Here is a 12074-nt window from a genome sequence, read left to right as displayed (position 1 = left end):
TCTCTCTCTCTCTGTCTCTCTCTCTCCAGAATTTCACTCTTTCAGGCTGGCCTTGAACTGGAGGTGGGACTCCTGCCTCAGCCTGAGCTACTTGGATTATAGGTATGAGATACCATACCTGGCTTTTTAAAGTTTTTGTTTGTTGGTTTTGTTTTGTCTTTTTGTGTAGGCCAGGTTGGCCTTGAACTCATGATCTTTATGTGTTCAATCTCACTAGTAGCCCTGGTGAGCCTGAAACCTACTATGTAAACCAAATTGGTCCCTAACTCACAGAACTCTTGACTCTGCCTCCAGAATGCTTGGATTTTTCTTTGCTTTTGTTTTTTGTTTGTTTGTTTGTTTGTTTTGTTTTCAATACAGAGTCTCTATGTAGTCCTGGCTGTCATAGAACATGATATGTAGATCAAGCTGGCCTCCTAGAGATCCTCCTATCTTTGCCCAATTCACTAATTAATAATTGTTAAGATTTTTACCAGAGGGAGATAGTAATCCATTTTTGGGAGACTCAAAAAATAAGAAAGGCTATTTTTCAGGAAAATGTCTTATTTTCTCTTTGAAATACTTTTTTTTTCATAAAATTGTTTTATGTTAGCTTAAAATAATTTCTATAACCTCTGGTGTTTATTGTTTTGAAGTAGGGTTTCACAGTGTAGCCCTGGCTAGCCTTGAATTTGGCTATGTAGACGAGGCTGGCCTTGAGCTAAGAGATAAAAGGCATGAGCCATCACACATGGCACTGCTGCTGTTTATATTAATAGAACTGACTTGATTAGACATAAGAACTGCAGTGTGGTAGGTTACTCTAGGTCTGCTTGACTTAGAAGGGTAAGATAGTCTTCATGGCAGGATTTAAGGACAATGCTGGGTGTGCTCTGGTCAAAAAAGTGCCTACTTTTAGATGCCTCAGCAGTCATTGCATGAGGGTCTGAGGAAGCTTGAGTATTCTCAAAAGCCAATGAATGACTTTAATGACTTTTAAGTATGGGAGACACTGTGGTTAATGGTAACATTCTAATTTTTGTGTTAAATTTTATTCCTTATGAATATTTAAGCTTGCTTATGATGAACCAAAGAGACATAAATAATGTTAGTGTTATTGGGAACCAATAGAAGCTTTTATGTTCTGAAAATCCACTAAATGTACATTCTAATGTTTAGGATAATGTTTCAAATTTCTATTTATGCCGGGCGGTGGTGGCGCATACCTTTGATCCCAGCACTTGGGAGGCAGAGGCAGGCTGATTTCTGAGTTCGAGGCCAGCCTGGTCTACAGAGTGAGTTCCAGGACAGCCAGGGCTACACAGAGAAACCCTGGCTCGAAAAACCAAACCAAAACAAAACAAAACAAAAAAAATTTTTCTATTTATTTTATGAAAGGGCTTGGTACTCCTGAGGAGACAGTTTTTTGGGAAAGAGTGCTTGCTATTAAGTCAAGAGGACCTGAGTTTAAATCCCTAGTATATTTAAACAAAACAAAAGAAAACAAAAAAACCAACTAAATAAAAGAAAACATGTTTTTGTAACCTGTGTTGGGTGGAAATTGAAGTGTTTTGTAAGCTCAGTTTAGTTAGCCTAGCTGAAACTGTAAACTTCAGATTCAGTGAGAAACCCTGTCATAAAAAATAAGAAGAGAGCCATAGAAGATGCCCAGTGTCCTCCTTCAGCCTCTGCATACATGTACCCATGCAAATGCACCCCCACACGTGTACATATATAATACCCAAATAATAAATTAAAAAACCAAAAGATAGAAAGAAAGTGGTGATGGTATTGGACCAGTCTTCCTGAGCTGAGTTACCTAGTGTTGGTTGTCTTTGGCCTTCTACTGTGGGGGTGGAGCTTGAGCTCAGAAGGGTCTTATGATAGAATCAGTATGTCTTGGGAGGAGAATCTTGAGTTGATTCTGATAATCTACATGTTCTTGTTGTCTTGCCAAGCAGTAGATAGCTCTGTAGCCATTTTTATTTCCTTTTTCATGTGCCTTCTCTGGGATTCCCCGGTGTCTAATTGCCTACTTAAGTTCCTTGATTTTTTTTTTTTTCGATTTGTTGAAATAGGTTCTCATTCTAAGGCTACTCTTAAATTCAGGATCATCCTCCTCAACATTCCAAGCAATGAGATTAATAGTTGTAGACCACCCTTTGTGGCTGTCTCTTGATCTTTGATAAAAGCCAAAATGTGTAAAATGCTCTAGTGATTAGGCAAAGGAAAGATGTTGAGTAGTTTGAAAGGCTGGGCAACTCTTATTTATTTCTCCTTTATTTTTATTTTGTTTTTTGTTGCGGCCTGCCCGCAGTCCACAACACGAACGGTTCAACTGAGAATGGCAGTTCGAACTGAAAAGAGGAATCTAGACGGGGGCGGAAGAAAGAATGGAGCCAAGACAACAAACATTCTGATCAAGGCTCAATTTTACTATTTCCAGACACTCAGTTATAAAGGAAGGGGGAGGGAACCCAACTTCCCGCCAAGTAACTCAGGGTCCAGTAGCAGGACGAACACGTGTGTGCCTCCAGGCAGCAAAGGCAGGTTCCAGCAGTAGGCGTGGCAGGACGAATGAGCCGGTAGCTCCACCCTTGAGCAAGCAGGTTCCAGGCTGGGGGAAGGGAGGCCACAGTTTTTTGTTTTTTTTTTGGTTTTTTTTTGTTGTTGTTGTTGTTTATTCAAGACAGGGTTTCTTTCTCTATGTAGCAGCCCTGGCTGTCCCAGAACTTACTCTGTAGACCAGGCTGGCCTTGGTACACTCAAGAGATCTGCCTGCCTCTGATTCCTAAATCCTGGGATTAAAGGCATGTGTTACCACTTACCAGCTTGTTTATTTCTTGAGTTATATGAATGGATGTTTTGTCGAAATGTGTATAGATCATATGCATGCTTGCTTCCCAAAGAGGCCAGAAGCGGGTGTCAGATTCTCTGGAACTGGAGTATACAGGTTGTGAGCTGTCACATGGGTTCTGGGAACCAAACCTAGGGCTTCTGGAAGACCAGCAAGCACCTTTAACCATCTCTCCTGTCCCATTTATTCTTTTTTGTTGTCCTTTTTCTAACTGTAAGTATTTTAAAAATTTGTTTTATTGCAATAAAAAGTTAGCTTGAGGCATTAGAATCTTGTCAGCTTTTTCATTTTGGACATGAAGATAATGCCTAAAGAACTAATGTTCTAGGTGACTTTCAGCTTTAAGTTCTTACATAATTTAGCTTGGTGTAGATGACCTAACATGCTTTGTGGAATGATTCATGTTGTCCTCTGTGATAATATACTCTTGGAGGGCAACATGAATGGGAGGGCCCAGCTGAGGATCTTTCTGAGTAGAGGCCCAATAGAGCTGGCATTAATGCTGCTACTGGTCACAATGATATGCAATGACTCCTTTCTGGACTATACTCAATTGGATTAATTACAATCCATGATGTAGATATAATGAAACATTTGGAAATGTTTACCATTGTGTGCAGCAATTAGAAAGACACTTCCTGAAACTTACAAGAAATTTTATATTTTGAGGCTGAGCATGGTTGTTTATTATAATCTAGTATTCAGGAAGCAGAGGGAATAGAGGGTTACTTCAAGTTCAACACCAGCCTGGTCTACATAGTGATTTCTAGGCCAGCCAGGTTATTATATAACCAAGTCCTGTCTGAAAATCAAAAGAAAAACCAACCAACCAAACAGAAAATTGCACTGATTACCCCGGACTCCACATGTGTAGTAATTGTCATAATGACCTTGGAATTTTAAGTTCCTTGGCTGTAGAAACTGGGAATTTTTGTAGTATGTTACCTTTGTTAGCTTATCTGGTATTGCGGATTTTCCCTGTTGCAGGACTGGGTGAAAGCTTTTTCTGCAGCAGTCATGTTGAAAACCTTGTGTTGACTTACCTCGTGTTCTGAAATGGGAGCATAAAAGTTTACTCGGACACCTCATCTTAAAATAGCAAAACTTGCTGTTTTCTGCAGATCTAGGACCTTGTTACAGAACTCTGCCCCCCAAAATATGTTTACAGAAGAATATGCTGTGATTAGAGAAGAATATGCTGGTGTGTAGATTTCAAACTCTCTGGACAATATGAATAACCCTGTCTTTGTTTCTACAGTGGGAGCCAAGAAGAAAGGTTTGCTCCCGGGTGGAACAGGGATTATCCTCCTCCTCCTCCTCCCCTTAAGAGTCATGCTCAAGAGAGACACTCTGGCAACTTTCCTGGCAGAGATTCACTTCCCTTTGATTTCCAGGGGCACTCAGGACCTCCCTTTGCAAATGTAGAGGAGCATTCTTTCAGCTATGGAGCTAGAGATGGACCACATGGTGACTATCAAGGAGGGGAGGGACCTGGACACGATTTCAGAGGGGGAGATTTTTCATCTTCGGATTTCCAGAGTAGAGATTCAGCACAGTTGGACTTCAGGAACAGGGACATACATTCTGGGGATTTTCGGGATAGAGAAGGACCACCTATGGACTACAGGGGTGGAGATGGTACTCCTATGGATTATAGAGGTAGGGAGACACCTCATATAAATTATAGAGACAGGGATTCTCATACTGTTGACTTCAGAAGTAGAGATGTTCCTCCAACTGACTTTAGGGGGCGGGGCACTTATGATTTAGATTTTAGAGGCCGAGAGGGACCCCATTCCGATTTTAGGGGAAGAGACTTATCAGATTTGGATTTCAGATCCAGAGATCAGTCTCGTTCTGATTTTAGAAACAGAGATGTATCTGATTTGGACTTCAGGGATAAAGATGGAACACAGGTGGACTTTAGAGGCCGAGGTTCAGCTACTACTGATCTAGATTTTAGGAACAGGGATACACCACATTCGGATTTCAGAGGTAGACATCGTACTAGGACTTACCAAGATTTTCGGGGCAGAGAGGTAGGACCTTGTATGGAATTTAAAGATAGGGAGATGCCTCCTATGGATCCAAAAGTTTTGGATTACATTCAGCCTTCTCCACAAGAGAGAGAACATTCTGGTATGAATATGAACAAGAGAGAAGAATCCATACATGACCATGCAGTAGAAAGACCTGCTTTTGGTGTTCAGAAGGGAGAATTTGAGCATTCAGAAACAAGAGAAGGAGAAACACAAAGTGGAACTTTTGAACATGAATCTCAATCAGACTTTCAAAACAGCCAAAGTCCAGTTCAAGAACAAGATAAGCCAAAGCTTTCTGGAGGTGAACAACAGAGTTCAGATGCTGGTCTGTTTAAAGAAGAAGGTGATTTGGACTTTCTTGGCCAACAAGACACTGATTACAGAAGCATTGAATACTGTGATGTGGATCACAGGTTGCCAGGAAACCAGATTTTTGGCTATGGCCAGAGCAAGTCATTTTCTCAGGGCAAAATGTCCAGAGATGCCCAACAAGACCTTCAGGTATGTTGATGAGGTGATTCATAATCCTTTTGTCAAGGTTGAAGTATAGAATGGAAGATGTTTAGTCACTAAAGCCTTCTTATACAACCACGCAAAAGGAAATTCTGTATTTGAGAGTGGAATATAGGAGTTTAAACATCCAAAAAAGGCCCTTGGCTCAGAACATGTTTTTGATGTGTGTTTAATCATTCTTTTGCTTTATTGTGCTTATTTAAATGTCCTGTTAAATTGATTTCAAATGATCAATCTTTGGGGAGTGGTCTTAATACTATTGCAGTCCCTGTGATTTAGGATTTATTTCCTTATTTATGTTCATTTAGAGAATAGTTAGAAGTATTTTTGCAGTCATGAGGATATGATGATGTTAATGTTACATACATGATTCCTCTTATAACTAGCTTACTCAGCTTAAAGGTTAAGTTTCTTTTTTTTTTTTTTTTGGTTTTTCGAGACAGGGTTTCTCTGTATAGCCCTGGCTGTCCTGTTAAGTTTCTTGAATATAAGCAAGTACAGTTATATTTTCAATTTAATTTTGAAAATTATCTTAAAATAGATTTTACCCATCTCCACTTAGGTTTCCTATGTGATTTTTTTTTTTAAGACAGGGTTTCTCTGTGTTACCTTGGTTGTCCTGGAACTCACTCTGTAAAACAGGCTGGTCTTGAACTCGGATCTACCTCCCTCTGCTGCCTCCCAGGTGCTGGGATTAAAGGCATGTGCCACCACCTGGTTTTTTTATTTTTTGTTCTTTTTTTTAAAGATTTATTTATTTTATTTATATGAGTATACAACTGCTCTCTTCAGACATGCCAGAAGAGGGCATTAGATCCCATTACAGATGTTGTGAGTCACCATGTGGTTGTTGGGAATTGAACTCAGGACCTCTGGAAGAGCAGTCAGTGCTCTTAAATGCTGATCCATCTCTCCAGCCCCTGTCATTGATCTTAATACCAAATAGTATGTTTTGAGAATTTTATTTTCTTTAATTAGTCTTAGCATACTTATAATCCAGTGATATTAGGAAGAATGAGAGATTATAATTGCTCATATTTTTACCATAATGCAAATCACTTTTGATCTTGAGTATATATTATGTTGACTTTATTTTTTTTTTTACATGCAAAAATAAATCTATTTGTGAAATAACTTTACATTCTGAATTCAAGGATCAAGATTATAGGACTGGCCCAAGTGAGGAGAAACCTAACAGGCTTATTCGATTAAATGGGGTTCCAGAAAATGCCACAAAAGAAGAGGTAAGACATATATTTTCTCTCTCTTTCAATTAAAAAAAAAAGAAAGAAAAAGCCCAGATGTGGTAACACATGCCTATAACTCTACCACTTGGGAAAAATATGCAGAAGGATTGTCAATTGAGGCCAAACTGGACTACACTGTGAGATCTTGTCTCAAAATGAAAAATAAAAAATAAAATTTATGTTCAAAAAGTATAGATTTATGGGAATATATAGAGGTACAGTGTCAAGTGTTGTGATATATGCCTATAATTAATACTCATAAGGCTGAGAGAGAAGGATCAAGAGTTTGAGCCCTGGGGGAAGATAATGGGATGAAGTAGCAATGATATTTATGTATGAAAATATCACAACTAAACCAATTTGTATGCTAACTAAAAACAATAATGAAAAGTCCAAAATGATTCAATGCCAAAGTTGGGCTTGCTAACAGAAGCTAAAGCTGAGCCTGGTAGCACAGGCTTATAATTCTAGCTATTCAGGAAGTTGAGGTAGGAGGCTACAGAATGAGCTTAGGGCAACCTGGGCAATTTAGTGAGAACCTGTCTCAAAATATAACTATAAGGAACTGGAAATACAGTGTTTACTTTATGCATACCTTAAGTTCTATTTCCAGTACTCCCTCCCCCCCTTCCCCCAAGGCCAGCTGGGACTAGCTACTCAGCCATTTTATTTTGATAAATAAATAGCCAGGGATGACATACATTCTTTGACCTATATTCCTCAGTGTTAACATCTGTAGTAACTCTAGTATGATGTCTAATTAGGCCAGGAAGTAATTTTGGAATAACCTGTAGAGCTTATTTGATGTCACTGACTTGAAAGTTTGAAAAATGACTCATGACTGCTATCTTGAGACTTGATAATATCCTTGAGACCATATTATATCAGGAGTACATGCACAAAGATGCAGTCGACTCACAGTAGTAAAGACTGGGAGCTAAGCCAAGTATGGTGGCACATGTCTTTAATCCCAGCACTCAGGAAGCAGAGCCAGGAGGATCTCTGAACTCCAGTGTAGCCTGATCTACACATTGAGTTCCAAAAGAGATATATAGACTTTGCATCACAGTCAATCTGGGAGTTACCTAACTGCTCTGTTTAAAAGGACTTTCTGTCCAAATTATGACAAAAAAGGGGAAAATTAGTTAGAAGTAAATATGCCAGACATTGTGAAATGCTAACAAGCATTTGTTCATTTAATTATTACAATGTTCTATGAGTTAGTACTCTTAATTTACTCCACTATTGAGAAGCCCTTGTTTAAAGGTCTTGGGACAAGTTATATTTCAAATGTTACAACCTTTAGATTTTGGAATAGTGTATATATTTTGCTAGCTTGACATTCCTAATCTGAAATCCAAAATGGTTACAAAGTTTCATATTTTAAGAGCATTTTGGATTTCAGAGGTGGGGGGTGGGGTGGGGGTTGTTTGCTTCCCCTCCCTCCTGGTTCCCCTTCTTCTTCTGGATACAGCCTTAACTATGTAGCTTTGGCTGGCTTGCAGCTTTTTATTTTATTTTATTTATTTATTTGTTTTTTTTCGAGACAGGGTTTCTCTGCCTCTGCCTCCCAAGTGCTGGGATTAAAGGCATGTGCCACTACCGCCTGGTACCTCACCTCAGTTTTTAGTTACGGATATCTTTCCTGTATTGTGTGTGCACCAGGCACTGTTATAGACACTGAATAGTAGACCAGTGAGTATAGTAATGTTGCTGCCTTCCTAGATAACACTAAAGTAAGCAGAAGTTAAATAGTACAGGGCTGAAAAGGTGGCTCAGTAGTTTGAGGCCCCAAGATTGGTTGGTTGGGCCTGTTCAACAGTTGTGAACTCCAGGGAATCTAACACCTCCTTACCAGCCTCTGAGGCCCTCTGTACCCCTGTGCACATACGCACACATAGACCCGGGTACACATATCACATAATTACAATTTTTCTGGTTTTTTTTTGTTTGTTTGTTTGTTTTCTTTTGGTTTTGTTTTTTTAAGATTTATTTATTTATTATATGTAAGTACACTGTAGCTGTCCTCAGATACTCCAGAAGAGGGCATCAGATTTTGTTACGGATGGTTGTGAGCCACCATGTGGTTGCTGGGATTTGAACTTGGGACCACTCTTAACCACTGAGCCATCTCCCCAGCCCTTGTTTTTGTTTTTCCAAGACGGCATATAATACTGTTTTAGAAAAGAGAATCCAGGTGTAGTGGCACACACCTTTAATTCCAGCACCTGGGAGGCAGAGGCAGGCGGACTCTTGAGTTTGAGACCAGCCTGATCTACAGCTTGAGTTTCAGGACAGCCAGGCTTACACAGAGAAACCCTGACTCAAAAAAGCCAGAGAGAAAAGGGGAGGAAGAAGAAGAAAGAAAGGAGGATAGTTTTTAGTAGTGATAAGTTTTCTGGAGAAACAAAACAAAACAAAGTAAAACACTAAAGATTTAAAAACTCTTGAGTAGCCAAGAGAAAGTAGAGTCAAGAGTTTCAAGGTCATCATTGGATTTGAGACCAGTCTGAGCTAAACGAGAAGAGTTAGCATGCCATCAGGATTGGACTGTTTCCTTTTTTCTTTTGAAAATACATTATTTATTTATTTATTTATTTATTTATTTATTTATTTGTGCATGTATATGGAGCAAGTGTTTGCATGCCTAGCACACATATGGAGGTTAGAGAACAGGGTTGTTTGTTTGTTTTGAAACAGGGTTTTTCTGTTGTCATGGCTGTCATAGAACTTTTGCTGTAGGCCAGGATGGACTCAAATTCAGAGATCTGCCTGCCTCTGTCTCCCACGTACTGGGACTAAATGTTCGTACCTGCTGAGCCATCTTGCCAGATACAGGATTTGGCTACTTTAGATTGAACTCAAACCTGAATGTAGTGAAAGAACCAGGTTGTTTGTGGATAGAAGAAAACAGTAGACTAAGTTCAAGTTGTGTGGCTCTGCACTGCATTGGATTTACTCAGTGCAGCATAGAAAGTGCTGGGTATAAATCTAATTCCTTCAATATGCTAGGCAAGCACTCTATTACTGAACCTCTTTTTTTTTTTTTTTTTTTTTTTTTTTTTGATTTTTCGAGACAGGGTTTCTCTGTGTAGCCCTGGCTGTCCTGGAACTCACTTTGTAGACCAGGCTGGCCTCAAACTCAGAAATCTGCCTGCCTCTGCCTTCCCAGTGCTGGAATTAAAGGCGTGGGCTTTGAACCTCATTCTTAACCCAACTCTTATTCCTATGTATATTGTATTCAGTTTCTGTCCCTTTTTCTCTGTGGTGTGCTTCCCTCTCTCTGTTCATGGTGACATAAAGCCTGTGTGCCTCCTGGCCAGCTGGGATTATAGGTTTGTGTCATTATGCCTAATTTCATTTATCACATTTTGAATTCTTACAGTGTGTATGGTTTAATTTTGTCTTCATAAAAATTTGTAGATTTAGTTATATAAAGTAAAAACCAGTAGGGAAATAAAAAATTAGCACTTACCATGCTTTGTATAATTAGTGTAAATGTCATATTTTTGCAGATTCTTAATGCCTTTCGAACTTCTGATGGCACGCCTGTAAAGGAGTTGCAGTTGAAGGAGTATAACACAGGTGAGTGTTTTAAATGTGCATAGAGTCTTGGTTTAGGAAGAGTCTTGGAGATATGTCTGCATCATATGCTACTCAAAAATTTGTTTTTTAAGAAATCACAAGTATGATTTCCAGAAGTTTCCTGTCGGTGCCTTCAGATAACAAGCAGCTTTAGTCTTAACTGTGGTTCTTTGTATGGCTCTGTGTCCACACGTGGGCGATGAGGATGCGTGTTCCAGTTCTTCTGAGTGCCTGTGAGATATAAAGTGAGTGTCATAGCATCTATCCCTGCTTTACATGATTAAATTATTAAACCTGGTATTTATGTTCTTCACAATGGTGGTATGTTTACATTTGAGCCTAGTGAGATTTAATAAGCTTGCTGTGTATGACGTTTTACATTTCATTGTCTCAAAGTAAAATTTAACAGCTTACCAGAGAAATTGCTAGCTCTGAGAAGAGTCTTGCCTTAGCTCAGGTTTGAAATTCATGAATAGATCTAGAAGAGCTTTCTGCTTGACTTCTGTCGCAGTCTGAAATGCGTGTATGTTTTAGTGTTTTTGAGTGCCACCTTTGGATTACTTCCTTTAACTCTTACTACAAGAAATTAGGAAGAAGTGGAATACCAAGCTCTCAAAGTTTTAAATTTTTATTCTTTTCTCAAATATTTTATCTTGACCCTTCCCTCTCCTTTTCCCAGGCCCTTCTCTACCTCCCCTTTGCCTCAGATCCACTCCTCTTCTGTTCCTTCAGAAAAGGGCAAGCGTCCCACAAAGCAAATCAAAGTGTAATAATCATTGGCACATCCCCTCAAGGCTGGATAAGGCAACCCAGTAGGAGGAAAAGGGTCCCAAAAGCTGGCAAAAGAGTCAGAGGACACCCCCTCCCCCCACATACACATTAGTACCATAAGCACACCAAATTACACAAATATAACATATATGCAGAGGACTTGGGTCAAATAAATATTTGGCAAATATTTTTTTGGATCCCATGATATGAAATAGATTAAAAATAAAGATAATTAGCCTATCTCAGGAGTGGCATACTCCTTTAATCCCAGCACTTGGGAGGGAGAGGCAGAAAGATCTCTATGAGTTGGAGGGCATCCAGGGCTGTACAGAAACCCTGTCCTCAAAAACCAAACCCAACCAACCAAATAACTAAATAAATAAAATCTAAGTGATCCGTTTTGGAGAATTTTAAATCGAAGAAAATGGAGCATTTATCTTTTCACAGAACATAGAGTCACAGTAATATATAGTTAAAGGCATTGTCAATCATCATGTTGTATTTTGGAGGATTCAGCTGGTTTCTATTAATTCATTGTTTGTTTGTTTGTTTGTTTGTTTGTTTGTTTTATATGGCCTGGGCAAGCATTCTATCTCTGAACTATTAATTCAATCTTACTTTACTTTTAAATAGTTTACCATGGAATGAATTTTTTTTTTAAAGATATATTTATTTATTTATGAGTACACTGCAGCTGTCTTCAGACACAACAGAAGACAGCATCGGATCCCATTATGGATGGTTGTGAGCCACCATGTGGTTGCTGGGAATTGAACTCAGGACCTCTGAAAGAACAGTTGGATCTCTTAACCTCTGAGCCATCTCTCTAGCCCTGTTTTCTTTTGTTTTGTTTGAGATCGGGTTTTTCTGAATAGTCTTGGACTTTTACTCTGTAGACCAAGGTGGCTTTGAATTCAGAGATCCTGCTTCTGCCTCCCCAGTGCAGGGATTAAAGGTGTACACCACTACTACCTGGCTAGCTTGGAACGGAGTGTTTATATCTAATAACTTCTTTTTTTCATGAGTTCTGCAGTGAAAAGTTACACACAAAAATAAATTATTGTTTTTAAAATAGTGTGG

General features: G+C 39.1%; 1 protein-coding gene across 6 annotated transcripts in view; it reads left to right on the top strand.

Annotated features, from left to right (window-relative positions):
- Nucleotides 1–12074, top strand: part of Rbm6 (RNA binding motif protein 6) — a 99827-nt gene that overhangs the window by 16748 nt on the left and 71005 nt on the right. For 3 of the 6 annotated variants that reach the window (XM_021172246.2, XM_021172247.2, XM_029481231.1), the window contains 3 exons: nt 4095–5379; nt 6546–6635; nt 10154–10223. The exons of 1 other annotated variant lie outside the window; for it this stretch is intronic. In XM_021172246.2, the coding sequence (XP_021027905.1) occupies nt 4095–5379; nt 6546–6635; nt 10154–10223 (1445 nt within the window). Of the gene's footprint in view, nt 1–3823; nt 5380–6545; nt 6636–10153; nt 10224–12074 lie in introns of those variants that run through there. 2 more of the 6 variants (XM_021172248.2, XM_021172249.2) reach the window with 2 other exon arrangements.

The sequence above is a fragment of the Mus caroli genome, chromosome 9 (genome assembly GCF_900094665.2).
Source record: "Mus caroli chromosome 9, CAROLI_EIJ_v1.1, whole genome shotgun sequence".
In the NCBI taxonomy this organism is placed as follows: Eukaryota; Metazoa; Chordata; class Mammalia; order Rodentia; family Muridae; genus Mus; species Mus caroli.
The sequence above is the reverse complement of the archived record's forward strand: the minus strand, read 5'-3'. Positions and strand labels throughout refer to the sequence as shown.